Source organism: Myotis nattereri, assembly GCF_964212035.1.
Source record: "Myotis nattereri genome assembly, chromosome: 11".
NCBI classification, from domain to species: Eukaryota; Metazoa; Chordata; class Mammalia; order Chiroptera; family Vespertilionidae; genus Myotis; species Myotis nattereri.
In genome coordinates, this window is record NC_138086.1 from 78,429,486 (window position 1) to 78,449,498 (window position 20,013).

Below are 20,013 nucleotides of genomic sequence, written 5' to 3' on the forward strand. Positions count from 1 at the left end.
TGATATTGCTACATTAAAAAAACAAAAACAAAAAAAAACAAAAACCTATCACCGCATTCCCCCAATTCCCAATAGAGGCACTGTCAGGGGGCTGCAATCTGATGTCATCTGTTACAGTTTTCTGCAACAGCAAGGAACAGGCAGAGCAGACTCCTGAGAGTAAAGGGACAGACTGCACTATTTTCCCTGCCTTAACCAGCCCCGATTTCCTTTACCTGCCCAGCATCCCGGGGCCAACTACCCAGGAACGGTGGGCTGCACTTCCACACTAGGGAGTCTGACATCCAGAAGGTTCCACTCCCCTCCTCAATGTCTGGGTTAGGCAAGGGCTCAGGCCATGGTGCTAGCCACTTAGATATGAGAGAAATGCTTGGAGACATTTCCGCAAACCTAGGAGGCTCACGGGAAGACAGCCCCCTGCTCCGCGGGGCCTTGGGGGCCACTGTTCTGCTACCAGATTCAGCACAAAGGTGCTACACCCAGGATGGCAGAACCAAATGATGGAGACACCTTGGGTCCTCCATGACATCACTGAACAGTCAACCAACGCTAGGACCTACTCCACTCTGACAGTATGACATTCAACAGACGTTCTTCTCACTTTGGCCATTCTGAGTTGGGACTCCCATTACCTGCAGCTGAAAGCCCCGGATGGATACAGTACCCAGACCAGGACTATCCCTGCCCCTGGCCCTGGACAGTCTCATGCTCACGAGTTCTTGTCACACCCAGAAAACATACCCCAATTCTAGGATTTCATGCCCAGGACTGGGATGTTTCTGCCTATTAACATTCTTCTATTGGCTCCCACATGGACGCAGAATTCTCTGCACCTCCTGGTCTTTCCATCTACACTTCTCACTGCCTGAAATTTTAAAAAATTATCTTTATTGTTGAAAGTATTATAGATGTCCCCTTTTTCCCCACTGACCCCCTCAACCCTGCATCTCCCCCAGCTTTCACCCCCAGCATCTCCCCGCCCCCCTGCATCCGTCCGTGTCCATGGGTTCTGCACACGTGCATTTAGAACTGCCCGGCTCCTCTCCTCTTCATCTTAGTGACTCCACACACTCACGTACCTCTTCGTCTGTGTCACATCTCCCAAGGCTCTGAAGTGGCCATGGGTCAATCACTGACTCAAATCTGAGAAAAACCATGAACTTAGAAATGGAGAAAAGCAGACCCAACCCAGCCCAAAGATGATGGATTTATTTATGAAACTAATTTTCTCAGAAGAAAAATAGACATCTCCTTCCACACAAGGGTGCGCTCTGATTTGTTTTTCATATTAGTAGCTTATTTAATATGGCAATGGGCACAAGGCAATCCATTAAAAAGCAATTTCCCTCTTACCACAGGCTGTTTCATCATCTGATGCCTGGTACTCAATCAGAATGTAGCAATCCTTTAATATTTTATGAGCAGAAAACAACTCATTTGGGCATGTTGCCCTCAGAGATGGAGGAGCCTTTTATTAGCCTTGCAGAATGTACAGGGAGGGGCCTTTGCAATAGATGCTGAGCAACTGGTCAACCTGGAACCTTAACTATCAAAACACTGCAAAAATCAGGCTTAGAACTGAAAACAGGCATTTAAATATATGTACACACACACACACACACACACACGTATATACACATATTCATAGACATACATATAGACATACCATATACAAACAGATTTATACATTTATACACATATACGTGTGTGTGTGTGTATGTGTGTGTGTGTGTATGTATGTATGTGTATATATATATGAAATGACAATGTGTATATATATATACATATATGTGTGTGTATATATATACATATGTGTGTGTGTGTGTGTGTGTGTGTGTGTATATATATATATATATATATGAAATGACATAATACTTTCTGAAGTGGAAGCCTCTGGGATCAGGGACCATATCTCGTTCACCTTTTCACCGGCCGTGTCTATCACAGTCCCTGGCACATGATAAGTAGGTGATAGACTTTTATGAGCAAATGAACGAGTCATTCATTGTCTTAGATGAAGGGAACCTGCCCTGCGTATGTGAGGGCCCTGCTGTCCAAGCTCAGCTTCACTGCAGAGACCAGGCCTGGCCAGGTGCTGAGCGACCTGTGGCAGAATGTTGACAGCCATCCTTCTAGCAGAAGGTGGCGTTCAGAATAACCTACAGTGCAAGGCAGCGTCTGGGGTACCCCGAGATATCTGCCTGCATCCCCACTCTAATATCTCAGCCCACAGGAGCTGGCTTGACTACCAGGTTCTCCCAGGTCCAGGAGGGCTGCTCTGTACCCACCCGAATGCCCAACTCCTAAACCCCAGAGCTGACATTCACTGTCTGCGCAGACTTTGCCACCACATTGCCCACCAGCAGACCTCAGTGATACACTGAACCTGTCCTCACACTGCCTGGAATTTGATCTTTTCCAAGTTAGTCCCCTTGGGTTGAATATTATCTGTTCCCAGGGTACCCCTTCAACTCCTATGACTGCAATTCCAGCCACTGAGGTTACCTACGAACAAGCCAAGATGAACACAACGCTAATCCTGTGCTGCTTAGGATGGAGACGTTCTGAGAAAGGTGTCCACAGGCCATTTTGTCACTGAGACTACCACAGGGCGCACTTCTGCACACCTGGGTGGTACAGCCCACTACACACCTTGCTGCACAGTTTAGCTTCGTGCTCCCGGCTACCAGGCTGGACAGCATGTTCCTGCCCAACCCAACGTGAGATCAGATCAAGCACAGAGAAAATGATGCCGTCCAGAGACTCGGTAAGCAAGATGCATGCGGCGGATGCCGGCTCAGCACAACATGCTATCGAGTATATGCGGTAAGTACTCTATGCTATTGGTATAGGGTAAGAGCACCATGAGGCCTGTGAGGACGTCAGCCAAGGACATGAGCTGGGAAGTGGCAGAGGCAGAACCCAGCTGCCCATTCTTCCTGACGGTCCCCTTGTCCGCCATCGTCTCTGTTCTGTGTGAACTTGCAGCAGTAGAGACACATGTCCGTTGGGCAGAGGAGAGCAGGGAGCTGGGAATGGCAGTCACAGTGCTGAAGGGCAGCCCTTCTGAAGCCACTAGGATGAGAGCTGAGAGCCAAAGCAGGCCCTGAGGGAGGACGGGAAAGGGGAGGGGCAGGAAAGGACAACATGGGCACCAACCGGGACTTGAGAGCATTGTGAGTAGAGCATGCTTGGTAGAGCACGACGGGTAGAGCATGAGGGGAAGACCATGAGGGGTAGAGCATGATGGGTAGAACATGATAGGTAGAGCATGATGGGTACAGCATGATAGATAGAGCATGAGGGGTAGAGCATGATGGGTAGAGCATGACAAGTAGAGCATGATGAGTAGAGCATGAGGGGTAGAGCATGATGGGTAGAGCATGATGGGTAGAGCATGAGGGGTAGAGCATGAGGGGTAGAGCATGATAGATAGAGCATGATGGGTAGAGCATAATGGGTAGAGCATGATGGGTAGAGCATGAGGGGTAGAGCATGATGGGTAGAGCATGAGGGGTAGAGCATGACAAGTAGAGCATGATGAGTAGAGCATGAGGGGTAGAGCATAATGGGTAGAGCATGATAGGTAGAGCATGACGGGTAGAGCATGATGGGGAGAGCATTATGGGTAGAGCTTGTGGGGTAGAGCATGATGGGTAGAGCATGACAGGTAGAGCAGGACAGGGAGAGCTTGTGGGGTAGAGCATGATGGTCTCCAATTTCTAAAGGTCTTAGATTGTTTGCAATGCTCTTTAGCCAGTGATTTTCTACAGTTTTCCCATGAAGTCGAGATTAACATGAAATAGTCACCGTTGTCAGACGAGGGAGTTCAGCAGGATTGATTTGACTCAGGGCCTTGACCCCTCAGCTGAACCCCCAGTGAGCCACGCAGCAGACAGAAATCTCAGGTAGAGAGTCTGAGGAGGAGCAGGAAGAGAGTCACATCCAGGCCAGGTGAACCGACACGTTACATCAGCAAGCAGGACCCGCGCAGACTGACGCAGAACTCTCCCAGGCCCGGCTGCTCCCGTCACTGAGAAATGCCCGGCCTGGGGCTCATCAGTAAGGAACGTCACGGCTGCTCCCACAGCGTCAGTTCCCACCCACCCGGGAAGGAGGCGTGACTGCTGGGCTTAGTCAAACAGGCTCAGCTTCTTAGTTTTTTCCTGCTAAGTCCTGAATGTTCTAGTTTACTTTAGCCATGCTGTAGCCAGCTCTACACTGCAAATAAAACACAGCCCCCTTCCAATTTCATCGCCGACTTCTTCCCATTCATCATGTCAGCTCTCAAGCAGGTGACGGAATCTTTATGCTTCCACCGTAACACCACACACCCAGCATCCCTCTGGTGCCAGCAGTGTTCCCTGGCGCCCACTTTATTAAGCGCAGGGGAAGATTTATGTGCGTGTCAGCTCCGTCGGCGGTGGAGGGGATGGGAGGTGGACACCTTACGGAGGCTCAATATTGATGATAATTGTCGGCCAGGTTCCATCCGACTCTCTTTCACAGGTTAAAGCCGAACGATGCCAATAGGCAAAGGGAAGACAATGATCATGCCCTCCTTCTGTAGGTGTCCTCTCTTAAACTGTGTAATAGAAGGAAGAAATGAGCAAGAAACATATCTCCAACCAGACGTTTCATGAGCTGCTACCCATTTTCTCCAATAATTCCTTCTTTCTTGGAGAAGGCATATTAAACAAGTGGGATACTGGCAGCAAGAGATTTCATTAAGGCTCTCAATTTTTTCCATTATAGAGAAAAACTGTTGCAAAGGAAAGGAAAGAAAGCGATCTACTGGTAGGCTAGAAACTGGATTTTTTTAAAAAAGAAATTCATAGGTCTTTTTCCCAACCGAGTATTAAATTCAAGGCTGTTTTAATACATACTCATTTTTATAAAATTTGAAATGCAGTCACGGTACCTGTCACTCTTCCATTCTTACAGGTTTTAACCACATTTGTTCCCAGAGCAGACACGCAGATACACCTATGCTGTGGATGTGAGCCAAAGGAAGTTCGGTGCACGCGGCCCCAGGGAAGAGCTGGCGGCACTTGGGGAGTTCTTCGTGGGGGTCAGGGCACGACCCTGGAAGCTGCTCTCTGCCCAGCGTCATCCCCGCGCGGGCAGGCAACAAGGGTACTTACGCAGCTCGCCCACTTTCAGGATCTCACACAGCATCTTGGTCAGCTCGATGCTACTGCGGCCGAAGGGACACTCATGCTTGTCTTCTCGGCTGCTGTTCTCAAGCACAATCTGTAAGCAGGAAGGGACGGGTCACAGAGGGCAGGGCTGCTCCGGAGCAGAGAAACAGCCACCCCAGCTCGCTGAGCCAGGCGCTCGGGGCCGGGGCCGAACTGCCCTCTCAGTGGCACCTAAACCCACCCATTTCCCTCATCTCCCACCGCCTCTGAGACCCTGGGAGAGGAGGCTTTATTTGCTGCTGTCATTTACAGAGACGCCCATGGAGAAAATTGTTGCTGTTAATTTTCACCAGAGGATATTTTTTCCCATTGTTTTTGTTTTAGTAAGAGTGGAAGGTTAAGAAGAACCAAGATGGCGGCATAGGTTAACGCCGGAGTTTGCTGCTTTGAACAACTACTTCAAAAGTGAAACCAAAAAACGGAAGGGACATCACCCAGAACCACAGGAACGCTGGCTGAGTGGAGGTCCTACAACTAGGAGGAAAGAGAAACGCATACGGACACTCAGAGGAGGCGCAGTGCTGAAGTCAAATTCTGAGGTGCGGAGTGCGCGGAGCGGGCTGGCGGCAGAGGGCACGGTTGGCGTTTTCAATCGGGAGGGAGTCGCAGACTCTGAGCTCCAGATACAGGCGAGTCTTTAGAGACCCAGACTCAAACGGGAGAAGCGGGACTGTCTGGCTTCGGTCAGAGCGAGTGCAGCTTTCTCTCCGAGGTTTGCAGCCGTTGCTGGGACTCAGAGAGGCAGAGCCCTGGGGGACAGGACTGAGAGCCACCATAACTGCTCTCTCCGGCCCACCCTATTGATACTGTGCGACCCGCCCCGCCCAAGCCCTGCACAGAGGCATTTGCCGGATAGCCTCAGGCAAACGCCAGATTAGCACCTCCCTAGAGGACAGAAGTTCTCTCACTGCAGACACAGCTGATTCTCATAGCCACTTGGCCTGGAGGTCAAACCCTCCCTGGTATTAGCTACAACAATCAAGGCTTAACTACAAGACTGCGCACAAAGACCACTAGGGGGTGCACCAAGAAAGCATAACAAAATGCGGAGACAAAGAAACAGGACAAAATTGTCAATGGAAGATATAGAGTTCAGAACCACACTTTTAAGGTCTTTCAAGAACTGTTTAGAAGCCGCCGATAAACTTAATGAGATCTACAAGAAAACTAATGAGACCCTCGATCTTATATTGGGGAACCAACTAGAAATTAAGCATACACGGACTGAAATAACGAATATTATACAGACTCCTGACAGCAGACCAGAGGAGCGCAAGAATCAATTCAATGATTTGAAATGCGAGGAAGCAAAAAACACCCAACCGGAAAAGCAAAATGAAAAAAGAATCCAAAAATGCGAGGATAGTGTAAGGAGCCTCTGGGACAGCTTCAAGTGTACCAACATCAGAATTATAGGGGTGCCAGAAGATGAGAGAGAGCAAGATATTGAAAACCTATTTGAAGAAATAATGACAGAAAACTTCCCCCACCTGGTGAAAGAAATGGACTTACAGGTCCAAGAAGCGCGGAGAACCCCAAACAAAAGGAATCCAAAGAGGACCACACCAAGACACATCATAATTAAAATGCCAAGAGCAAAAGATAAAGAGAGAATCTTAAAAACAGCAAGAGAAAGAAACTCAGTTACCTACAAGGGAATACCCATACGACTGTCAGCTGATTTCTCAACAGAAACTTTGCAGGCCAGAAGGGAGTGGCAAGAAATATTCAAAGTGATGAATAACAAGAACCTACAACCAAGATTACTTTATCCAGCAAAGCTATCATTCAGAACTGAAGGTCAGATAAAGAGCTTCACAGATAAGAAAAAGCTAAAGGAGTTCATCACCACCAAACCAGGATTATATGAAATGCTGAAAGGTATCCTTTAAGAAGAGGAAGAGGAAGAAAAAGGTAAAGATACAAATTATGAACAACAAATATGCATCTATCAACAAGTGAATCTAAGAATCAAGTGAATAAATAATCTGATGAACAGAATGAACTGTTGATTATAATAGAATCAGGGACACAGAAAGGGAATGGACTGACTCTTCTTGGGGGGGAAAGGGGTGTGGGAGATGCGGGAAGAGACTGGACAAAAATCGTGCACCTATGGATGAGGACAGTGGGTGGGGAGTGAGGGCGGAGGGTGGGGCGGGAACTGGGAGGAGGGGAGTTATGGGGGGGAAAAAAAGAGGAACAAATGTAATAATCTGAACAATAAAGATTTAATTAAAAAAAATAAATTACCACTTAAAATGCAAAAAAAAAAAAAAAAAAAAGAGTGGAAGGGTGGGTGGGAGGAAGAGAGAGAGAAACATCAATGTGAGAGACACATCAATTGGTTGCTTCACACACATGCCCTGACCAGGGCCGGGCATTGAACCTGCAACCCTTTGGTGCACAGGCTGACGCTCTCACCACGGAGCCACTGGGGCAAGCGAGTTTTGCAAAATAGTACATTCGAGAATGTCTTTATTTGAGTGATGATATAACTCCCCTTGTCATTCTAAGACTCGGAGGCTAATCATGAGGTTTAGACAAGTGAGCGGTGCCCTGACTGGTTTGGAAAAGGGGGACCCGGGGAGAGTGCACTGAGCATCACCAGGAGCACAGCCTTTACTGTCCCCGGGAGTTAGGACACAAAGTCTTTCTTGCAGTCTCTTTAGGAAGCACCCGTTCTGGGCTGGTGTCTCTGAAGAAACTGTAGGTAAACTCCATCCAGACCCCTTCTCCTGCCGACCTGGGAAGGACACGGACCCTGGAAAGTCTAGCTCCTCCTCACGGCCGGTCTCTTCTGCACAATCTTCCTGAACAGAATCCTCTCTGGTTCTAGCCAGGAATTCCAGCTCAGGAAGCAGGAGGCAGAACAATTACATTCCCACCCATGGGGAGTCTTTACTTCTCTTTTACAAATCATGTCTAGGAGACACAGGCATTCAGGAGCCAATGTGAACCTCCTGATGAGGGGCCATGAGCGGAGAAACAGAGCCAGAAGACAGAACATGAAGACAGGAGACAGGTGGTCTCCAGCCAGCCCCCAGCCAGGACCTTCCCCTGCACTTCACATTAACATCTGATTAACATTTCATGAGCACATCAATATTTAATGAGGCTGCAATCTGCATACACTGTAGGTAGAATTACTGCAGCCAATAAATGCTCTGGAAACATTTCCAAGGCACAGTTTATTAGTCCGCACTAAATTAAGGAGTAATTTAAGTAATCAATATGTAAATCAGCCTGGAGAAGCCCTGCTCTTTACTCTTTAACAGGCCATCCATCTTATCGTATTAACCCACCACCGAAGGAAAAGCAGGCCCTCCTCCTGGACTGATTTCCTTAGACACAGATCTTTAAAGGTGCCTGTGTGGGTTTTCAGGTCAACACCCTCTCAGAAATATTTCAGAAAAGGCTATGATGATGAGTGTTAGTAATTAGATGTTACTATAATGAGAAACACTTCTTAAACTGGACGGTAGCTTCTTTACAAATTTAAAGCACTGCTATACCGATATTCAATTCCAACATTCTGGTATTAACTGTGTTGGCCTAAAACAGTTTGAAAAGCCCCATTTAGAAATATCAGGGCCTATTTTTCATCTTTATTTTTCCCTCCCTCTTCAGTTCTAAGAGCAAACACACTGGGACAGACACCATGATGGATGGGGCATTAAAACCTGCTATGACGACTCACCCTAGAACACGTCTCACACCTAAGGAAGCCGTAACTGTCGCGTGTTTTATAGAATACAACATGGGTATTGGTGCAATATCAAGTACCACACGTTTTATACAACACTACAGTTTATAGGGTATATATACATAGATCTACCCACTGATCCCCGGTGAGTCTGCATGATTTATAGGCAGGTATTTACTATCCTATTAAAAATGCTGAAGCGAGAGGAAGAGGTGAGGTGCTTGGATCCTTGAGTAGCCGTGGCTGACATGGAATGCAATTTCTGAGATCTTCCATTTCCAAATCTCTTCCCGCCCTGTCATAGCTTACAATCACCTTCACATATAGGCCGCCATAAACTCCATGGATTTCATGTCCAAGAGGCTAAGAGAACCTTGATTCATGTCCTCGACCTCACTGAAAGGAGTCCATAAATCCAGGCCCTCCTGGACAAAGGTCCCAGGGTCTCCCTTATCTCATTTATCCCTGAAGATGAGTGACCGGAGCTGTGCGAACCGTCCCCACCGGTTTTAGTTCCATAAATGTCGACTGAGTTCCCAGTGGCCCAGATCACAAACCTGTGTGACCACTAAATGCTGAGTACCAGGCCGGCCACACTCGAGCCCACTCCTTCTCTGCCCCCTGGGCCACCTGCTCTCTCAGTCTTGGCATCCTGTCACGGGCCTGATCCAGCCTGTTGTCATGGACACGCTTCCCTCCCCTGCTGCAGGGTGCTCCCTGTTGGGGGCAAATCTAGTCCTTCCTGTTTCGCTGTAGCCAGGCCTGGAGTGAGCTGGAGGGTTCCTCCCACAGCCCTCACCTAGGAGGCTTCTTGTTCATGCTGCTTCGACTCTGAGGGTCACATGAAGCACTGTGGTCTCCTCATGGCCACCAAGGACCGTGTATAAACTTGTGCTGTGGTTACATAATCTTAAACAGCATAGAGTGTCCCCCTAATAGTTCCAGTCCCCACCTGGCACCATTCACAGCTAAGGCAATATCAGTGACTATCCCTGTGCCGTCCTGTACATCCCTGTGACTGTTCTGTGACCGCCAACCCGCACTTCTCCATCCCTTCACCTTTCCCAGCCAGCTCCCACCGCCTCCCCTCTGCAGCCATCAGTCTGCTCTCTGTATCTGTGAGTCTGCTTCTGTTTTGTTTGTTCATTTGTTTTGTTCTTTAGATTCCACATGTAAGTGAAATCACACATGTGACTGTCTAACCATGAGTCTGTGCACCCCTGAAGCACAAACAAAATAATATTGGAAGTCAACTGTAAGGGAAAAATAACCAGGCCAGTGTGGCTCAATGGTTGAGCATTGACCTATGAACCAGGAGGTCACGGTTGGATTCCCAGTCAGGGCACATGCCTGGGTTGTGGGTTCGATCCCCAGGGATGAACGGAGAGGCAAGAAAGAAACATCAATGCTGAAGACAACTGGTCTACTATTGCTATCCTGACCACATGACCTCTTGCTCCAGGTGCTGCCATCTGATTTACTGAGATATTCATGTGGCAATGGTCGGCAAACTGCGGCTCGGGAAACCACGGCTCGCGAGCCACATGTGGCTCTTTGGCCCCTTCAGTGTGGCTCTCCCACAAAATACCAGCTCTTCTGAAGTTTCAATCGCACTGTACGTGCGCACCCGTACGTGGTATTTTGTGGAAGAGCCACACTGAAGGGGCCAAAGAGCCTCATGTGGCTCGCGAGCCGCGGTTTGCCGACCACAGTGACATATGGCTCTAGGAGCAGCTGTGGGGAAAACACACCCCACAGAAAACAAAACTGGCTGCCACAGAGAGGACTGATCTTGCTCTCTGACAGACAGCACTCAGGGGGAGTGAACATTATTCCAGGTCCAACCAGGGTCTCTTTAGACGAGTGATTGTCTAACTTGAATGGGCACCAACATCCGAACCATCTCGAGGGTAAACAGAGTGCTGGGCTGTTCCCCAAGCTCTTATTCAGCAGGTTCAGGGAGGAACCTAAAAAAATATGCAAGCAAGCCCCAGCTGGTTTGGCTCAGTGGATAGAGCATCGGCCCGCGGACTGAAGGGTCCTGGGTCCAATTCCGGTCAAGGGCACATGCCTGGGTTGCGGGCACATCACCAGTGGGGAGTGTGCAGGAGGCAGCCGATCAATGATTCTCTCTCATCATTGATGTTCTATCTCTCTCTCCCTCCCTCTTCCTCTCTGAAATCAATAAAAACATATTTTAAAAAATATGCAAGCAAACCAAGCCATACATTCTTCTGAGGCACAGGATGGCTGAGGAAGGGAGTGTTAGCAAAGCACCGCTGGGCACACTGAGCAATTATTTTGAGCAGAACTCTCTTCTACAAAGAAACGAGCCCCACGGCACACCTTCCCTGAGCCCTAACTGGCCACATAGTGGGAGGCGGCTGTCCCTGGCATATCCAGGCCGCAGGCCTCGGCAGGGCCGTGGCACCAGCTGCTGAGATGTGCCGGACACCAGAGCAGAGTGTGCCAAGCGCCGTTTCCAAGGACAAAAGAACAAAGCACCCCGGGAAACGGAGGAACAGAACAAACAAGCGGTCCTGCTGGTAAAACACAAGGTACTGGTAGGAAGCACACACCGAGATAAGTAAAAACCCAGACAAATGAGAAGAATGGTAAAAACCCGGCTAATGAGGTGAAATCCTTCCAGAATAAAATCAGGCAGTTGCACAGACAGAAGCATAATAAAAGCCATAAATATCAAATGGCAAGGAATTGACTGGGTAATGGTGTAGTAATTAAAGCCTGGAGGTTCATAATAGACGGAGAATTGAACATTAATCAACCGAAAAGCAACAGTGCCTGCGCTTTGATAAAGTGCAAGGAGTGCGCGGCTGTGGGAGACACACCCAGCAACCCCTCCGCACTGCTGCCAGGCCCTCCCCGGGGGCCGTAGCTGGTGGCAGAGAAGGGAAGGGTGATGCCAGCAGGGATGACGTGTCTGTGCCTGCACTGGGACCCTGACGTCACTGCATTCGAGACACCGGCCAGCAGGCTCCTCTCTATGCCAGGATGTACCTGGGCCCAAGTATGGTAAGATCTTGCCTATTTAAATATATTTTTTATTGATTTCAGAGAGGAAGGGGGAGGGAGAGAGATGGAAACATCAACGATGAGAGAGAATCATGTCGGCTGCCTCCTGCACGTCCCTTCCTGGGGATCAAGCCTACAACCTGGGCTTGTGCTCTGACCAGGAATTAAATCATGACCTCCTGGTTCATAGGTCAACAGTCAACCAGTGAGCCACGCCAGCTGGGCATGTCTTGTTTATATAAAGCAGAGGTTCTCTAACTTGATCTTGCATTAGAATCATCTGAAAACTTATTAAAATCCAGATTGCTGGGCCCCACCCCCAGAGTTATGGTTCAGTGTTTGGGGTGGACCCACAAACCTGCATACTCAGGAAATGTGGGTGCTGCTAGCTCGGGCCCACACTTTTCGAAACAATGATGGCAAGTTATGCCATGTCTACACTCCCAGCAAACCTCCTGGTTTTAAAGACATGGAAAGCAATGAGAGGAGGTGGAAGATGAAATGAATCTGATTTTGGTTTTTTATTTTTTCTGTAACTAATAAAAAATATCAGTAAGAGTTAAAATTCATAGAGAATTCAGATTGGAGTTGCCCAGGGCTGAGGTTTGGGGGTTCGGGAGCAACTGCTGACAGGTGTGGGTTTTCTTTGGGGTTGATGCTAATTACGAGGTCTTGGAACTCAATGGAGGCGGTGTTTGCACACACTGTGCATGTATCCCGTCGCCGAATAATGCCCTGTGACATGGTTAAGTGGATCTGACCTCACATGAAACTAGAGGGAATACACCCGGAGTGATTATCAGGTGCAAACTCTCAAGTGTCCCAGTCGTCTGGTCCTCACAGACCATCAAGGCAGGACACCTGACGGCGAGGAATCTGCCTTGGAGTTGAGCTGGGGGCCTGCTGTCTAGCAGTTAAGATGTGCGGGGCCAGCACCCAGAGTGCAGGGCAAGCCCCACGACCTCCATGCTGGGGTCTGATCTGCTTCGTGGGAGCATGGAAGGCTCCTAGTCCCAAGCCAGGGCGTCAGACTGACCAGCTGGGGGTGCTAGAGGTGAAGGTTCAGAAACGGCCCAGGATGCTAGTCCTGTAGGTCACCCAAGCACAGCCACTGAGGGAGGGACGGTGCCCGAAGGTGGCCAGGCTCCACTGCGTCCTGCTGAGGTGCCAGCCACTTGCATGCCCTTGCATCTGTGTGTGAAAGTTCATTACTTTCATTTCATTTTTTTGTTAACCCTCATTCTTTTCCCATTGATTTTTTTTTTAAGAGTAGAAGGGAGGGAGTAAGGGAAGGAGAGAGAGAGAAAATAAAACATCAATATGAGAGACAGACATTGACTGGTTGCCTCCTCCACACACCCTGACAGGGGCCAGGCATCGAACCTGCAACCCAGGTATGTGCCCTTGACTGGGAATTGAACCCGTAACCTTTTGGTGAGCAGTCAGCCACACCAGACAGGGCAAAGCTTCTTATTTTGCAGCTATATTCTATGCTTGGTCTTCTCAAACATAAAGCACTCACAGATCTCCGCAGGTGCTTGCTAAATGCATGCAGATTCCCACCCAGCGGTGGGGCGGGGCGGGGCGGAGAGGGGACAGCCTGGTTCCTGTCTTTCTAAGCAGCACCCAGGAGGTGCTGACACGGCTGGGCCAGGGACCACACCATGAAAGGCAAGGAAGTCTACTCCCTCATCTCTACTGTTAAAACCCGAGCCCCACTCTCTTCCACTCCCTGGGATCTAGTCATTGCAAGTCGTTTCTTTAAACATTTGCTCTGCTGAGTACCTTGCCAGATGCTGAAAACACACGCAGGAACAGAATACCACCTTCGGGGGCTTGCAATCCACTGGGAAGACACGAGGAGATGGCACTTGAAAGGTGGACAGCTTTCCCTGCTGCACGCGCCCAGGAAGTCGGGCACTGCTAGCGGTCCCCTTCTACCTACTCGGTGTTGTCTGCGTGTTTCCAAGGACATGTCTCTCTGCAAGAAGATGCACGCGAGAGGCAATGCGGAGGGGGCACGCTTCCTCCAGGGGGAGCCTCGGAGGGGAGACACTGATTCTGGGTTCTCTCCCCAGGGGCCTGCCAACATCGCACCCAGAGGTGCGCGGGCCGCGGAGGCGCCTGGGAAAGGGATCGTGATGATCAGAGAGGCCCTCCCCATCCTGGGGAAGCGTCGCCATAAATCTCCAGATGGCAGGGCGGGACTCTGACTCACTGGGCGCTGGGCTGCAGAACGCAGCCGCCTCTGTCCCCGCCGAGGAGCGCCAGGCACCGGGATGCTGGCGCTGTCTGGCAGTCGCTGCTGGATGGAAAATGAGGCCCGACATCTCCCAAGCCGCACTGCCCGCTGGGAACTCGCCGCCAGCGTCGCAACAGCTACTGCCTCTCAGAGCCAGGTCATGCCCTGCATGGGCCGGGAAGTGTTTGGGTAGAACTCGCTTTACTAACACCGGCCAGGAGGGCGAGCGATACAACAAGCTCCTAAGAAAGACCACACCCTGCCCGCCCACTTCGCTCAGACCCTACACTGCCTCTGGTTTGAAGGGGAGCGAAGGGGAGGAGGGAGAATACTTCCCACCCTCTTCCGGACAATGCCAGTCAACATTCTCCAATCACAGACTTCTGAGACACCTATGAAATGAGCTCCAGTGGGCACGTCACTTACTGAAACCTGATGAAGAAACTAAGCCACACCTGCAGTTAATGCATGTGGGAATGGAACTTTTCATCTATAAACCTAGCCTTTTAGAACAACTTCATCTCATTCCATCTAAGCGTCCGGGTCTGGGCTACGGCTGCCAAAGAAGAGATCTGCTCTGTGGACAGCATCTGCAGGGCTACGTCCACGGGGGGCTCTTTGTGGAAACTGCTTCCCTGACACCCCTCTGGCCCCCTGCTCCTCCTGCACTGGTCTGCATGTCCCCTCCCCTGACCCAAGCCAGGTCACTTTCTCCAGAACACCGCATGCAGTCCCTTCCTCTACAGCCCACAGCCTGTCTGTGACTTTCTGACAGCGCTTCTCCCGTTCTGCCCAGCACTGTGGGGCCCCAGGCTGCCAGGCTCGCAGCTGACCTGCCCCCTCTGCCAAAATAACTCCCTAAACGGTGTCTTCTCAGTCACTTGCTGATACAGACTCATATGTACTCCTGTAACATACACAGGTTCCCATGGCTGCTGTAACAGACTTGGTGTAAGGCTAACACCATGGACTCATCAGTCCTGAACGGTGGCCATTCTGATGGTCGAACCAGCTCACTGACAGGCAGAGTTCTGCCAAGTCGGGTTCCAGTTTTGATCCTCAGACACAAATCACCTACAACTATAAAGGACCTCGGAGGGGAAGAGGGAAGTGACACTGAGCAAGGATTCAATGCATCAAATAGTTAACAAATAATTTAGACAGTGAGGACAAACGTCAAAGAGAGACATAGTCCCTGCTCAAAAATGTCATGTTTGAAAGAGATAATGATCAAAGAATAATAATAATGTAATTCCAAATTGAGTGAGTGCATAAGGAAGCAAAACCAAGGAAATAAACAAGAAAACAAAAAGGAGCCAGAGGATGAAGTCCTAAGGAGTGCGTGGGAATGAGGGGGGCCATGGGGCAGGGATGCAGAAAGGAGAGACTGAGCCAGGGAACCGCGTGTGCAAAGGTCCTGTGCTAAAGGAGCAGTGACCTTCAAGAATTGAAATGCCAGCCACGCTGGCTTCCCTGCCTTAGGGATCGCACGTTTGTAAATAGGTATGAATGGCACAGATCAAGGTCATGAATTCCAACAGCCTCCAAGTATATGGACCCTTGTACAGAATAACATCGATAAACCAGCTAGAGAGAAGTTAGTTACAAGGGTTGTTATATTTGTTACTAACAGTGTTTCAGTTGCTTTATAAAACACAAGAAGAGTAGTCTCTATTACTTATGACTTATGCTAAACTTCGGAATCTTGGGTTTTACCAACACAGGGAAAAAGTTAATAAAATTAAGGTCAAGGTAAAAATAAAATTACCTGACAGTGTCAAACACTCCTGGGCACACCAGGTGTATTGAACAGCTCCTAAGGGGAAAGTTATTTTTGCCGAATACGATGGGACCATTGGGAACACTGCCACCTACATTATATTACACCGATACGAAATGCCTTCCGATTTGGTGGGCAGTTTGCTCACACTGGCTGGACTCTGGTCACATGAATACAATTTAAAACCAAAAGTCAGCAGTGATTCACCCACGGCTCAGCATATCGGGGACAAAGTCATCTGGGGCACCCCAAGATAGCTGCTAACTGGGCTTCCATTCCAGACGGACCAGCCACCCGAAGGACAGCTGCAGCCAGGGAGGTCGTAGCACAGTGGTTCTCAACCTTCTGGCCCTTTAAATACAGTTCCTCACATTGTGACCCAACCTTAAAATTATTTTCGTTGCTATTTCATAACTGTAATGTTACTACTGTTATGAATCGTCATGTAAATATCTGATATGCAGGATGGTCTTAGGCGACCCCTGTGAAAGGGTCGTTTGACCGCCAAAGGGGTCGCGACCCACAGGTTGAGAACGGCTGTCGTAGCGTGTTCAAGATGGAAGCCTATGCCTGCTGGGTTGCCTCAGTGGTTAAGCGCTGAACCAGGAGGTCACCGGTTTGATTCCTGGTCAGGGCACATGCCCGGGTCTCTGCTCGATCCCCACCAGGGGGTGTGTAGGAGGCAGCCGATCAATGTTTCTCTCTCATCGATGTGTGTGTTTTTAATTTATCTTTATTGTTGAAAGTATTACAAATGTCCTCTTTTTCCCCCCTTTGACCCCCTCCACCCTGCATCTGCCCACCCGCCCCTGTAGTTACCACACTACTGTCTGTGTCCCTGGGTTATGCATATATGTTCTGGATGTTCCTATCTCTCCAACCCTCTCCCTTCCTCTCTCTCTCAAATCCATAAAAACATTTTTTTAAAAAAAGAGGAAACCTATTTCTGTGGCCTCCTTCCTCTGGTGACTGGCAATCCAGCGGGGGGCAGGGCACCGGAACTCCTGCCTCAGGCACTCACTGAACAGACGCCTGCGGAGAGCCTCCATGTGCCTGTGGCTGCGCTGAGCCCTGGGCCGGCAGGGCAGCACCCAGCCCCGTCCTCAGGCGGCTACACACCAACCAGCACAGGCGGGAGGAACACACAAGAAGGCAGACGGAGAGCACAGGCACAGCACTGCACTCGGGGAAGAACAGAGGGGCATGAGGCAGACGCGGAGCAAAGGGGTGAAGCTCCCACCTGCTATGTGGGGGCGAAGAAAGGCCACGCTCAGCCTAGAGGAAGGGACAGAGGGAGCAGACTCCCAGGAGAGGAAGCAGGAAGCACCAGGCCCAGAGGCCGGAGGGCACCTGCTATGCTAAAGGTCAACAAGGATGCTATGGACTGAACAGTGTCCCTCCCCCCCCCCCCCACCAAATTCCTATGTTAAAGGTCTAGCCCTCAGTACCTAAGAAGGTGAGTGCATTGGGAGAAGGAGCCTTTACAAAGGCAAATGAGTTAACAGGAGGCTCTCAGGGTGGGGCCCCTATCCAGTTCACTGGTGTCCTTATAAGACGAGGAAGGGACAGCAGGAAGGTGAGTGCCTATGAGGACGACCATGGGAGAACACAGCAAGGCAGCCGTCTGCAAGCCGAGGAGAGAGGCCTCAGGTGAAACAACCCTGCTGGCACCTGGATCTCAGACTCCCAGCCTCCGGAGCTCTGAGACAGTACACTTCTGTGGCTTCCGCCCATCTGTGTTCCTCTGTGATGGCAGCTCTAGCAAACTCCCACAAAGGAGGTCTCTGTGACGGAGCTGAGTAAGGGAGGCATAGATGGACATAAAGACAGCGAGACAGACTGTTCTAGGGCCTGGAGGCCATGGCCATGGACCTGGACTTTACTCTGAGTGAGAGAAGAGCCACTGGAGAATTTTGAGCAGAGAAGGGATGAGACCAAGTTTTAGAAGGGTCACTCTGGATCCCTAATATTCTGGCTATTGTGCTGAGAACGGACACGAGGAGTAAGGGCGGAAACAGGCTGAACCAATTAGGAGACTACTGCAATACCACAAGAGTGATTTAATGAACTGGGCATTATAAAGATGGAGAGAAGGGCTGAGGTGACACTGTGGATATATTCTGTGGGGAGAGTCAGGAGGATGTCCTGGTGACTGAGTCTTCTTTTAATGAAACGAAGAGTAATCCACTGAGCCAGAGGTTTCAGAACCACCAGGAAGGTCTCTGAGCGACTGCATTCAACGCCGCGACCCACTTAAACAACAGACTCCTGAGCAGGTTCAGCCAAGCTTAGCGCCTGAAGAAAGTGATCTATTGCTGAAGGATATTTGTGACAGAATAACAACTGAGCACAGGAAATCGCAGCAGTGGGCAAAGCTACCAGCTACTCTCCATGGTTCAAATGTTATTTTTATTTTTTCCTACTGAAAAGCTACTAGTAAAGAGGGGACTTCTGGCTTCTGGTCTGACATGTAAAAACCTTGGAAATCGTCACTTCCAAACTTGCAGCAAGTAAAAGGTTGAACGCACTGAAAGTCAACACTTCTCCTTAGTCCCCCCAGTGCAAACTATCCCCCTCAAAACATGTAAAGGTCACAGCTCAAGGGCACATGCTCACTGTAAGACTGAGACCCAATCACAAGACTGTGGGACACGCCCCCACCCCCCACCCCGCAGGCTCCCAGCTCATCAAGAGCTCCTGTTCTAGTAACCCCAGCTCACAGCTCCAGGAACGGAAAGCACCAGGTCCGGCTGGAGAAGGCGTCTCCAGGAAACCCACAGACAACAGGCGGAACAAGAACAAGGACCCAGAGGAAATCGCAGCCTCTGGCACCCACAGCCACAGCCAACAGTAACAGGCTAGTTCCTAGCCAGATGAACATGGAACCTCACACTAAAGGCCCATTCATCTCAGCTCCCGTTACCCAACACCTCACACCTTTAACAACAAAATCACAATTACAGCAGAAAGGAGAAAGGCAGCCGCTGAGCTCCGCACAGTGAAGGTAAAAACAAACAAACAAACAAATGAACAAACAAACAACCTGCCCAGCTGACATGGCTCAGGGGTTAAGTGTCAATCTATGAACCAGGATGTCACAGTTTGATTCCCGGTCAGGGCACATGCTTGGGTTGCAGGCTGGATCTCCAGTGTGGGTTGTGCGGGAGGCAGCCAATCAATGATTCTCTCTCATCATTGATGTTCCTCTCTTTCTCCCTTTCTGAAATCAACAATTAAATCAATAAGTCTAATTAAAGTGGAAGCAGAAAGGGAACAGGTCATCACAGAACACCTACTCAATAGCCATTGCTCTAACTAGCATAGTGAGACATGAGAGTGGACAATGGGGACTGCGAGAGAACCAGCTGGGAGAAGAATGGGAAGACATCACTGGGTCTAAGACAGAGACCCCAGGACAGTGACTGCGGGCTACCGGCTTCGCTGGTGCCCCAGTGAGGGAGGGAGTCAGCCACAGGGGAGGCTGCCTGTAGTTTCTAACCTTATGATTCACACTGGGTTTAGGTTCACGGTGTGTCACCTGCACAGTTCATTCTATAGCTCGTTTTATTTTCTCTCAAGCAATCCATCACTGTGTTTTTAAAGTCTCACCATGTTTTAATGATTAAAAAAACCAAACCAAACAAAAAGATAAAAACTTTCAGCTAGAGCTAAGCAAAAATTCTGAACCTCATACCCAGCTCGGGCTGTTGGCAAAGGAGAATGAAACAGACAAATACCGTGTTTTAGACCTGCTTTAGGTTTCAGGTACCAAATCCGGGACCTTCAAAACTCAGGGGTGTGAGCGCAGCGTGCACAGGGCTGTACCCAGCAGTCATGAATGCACATGGATGTGAGCGCAGCGTGCACAGGGCTGTACCCAGCAGTCATGAATGCACATGGACCGGCCTTCCTCAGATGGCAGTCTTTGGAGATAAAAGCAAGCCCACACTGAACAATGAGCTCATCCTGGGCCTGAAGCCTTGCACGCAAACTGCTGGCCTGGATGTCAGAAATGCTGCCTCCCAGTGCAATTAGCAAATCTAATCACACA

General features: G+C 49.7%; 1 protein-coding gene across 3 annotated transcripts in view; it reads right to left on the minus strand.

The window, feature by feature from the left end:
- Window positions 1-20,013, minus strand: part of ELMO1 (engulfment and cell motility 1) — a 392,644-nt gene that overhangs the window by 164,981 nt on the left and 207,650 nt on the right. For all 3 annotated transcript variants that reach the window (XM_081102184.1, XM_081102182.1, XM_081102183.1), the window contains one exon: window positions 5,145-5,253. In XM_081102184.1, the coding sequence (XP_080958310.1) occupies window positions 5,145-5,253 (109 nt within the window). The remainder of the gene's footprint in view (window positions 1-5,144; window positions 5,254-20,013) is intronic.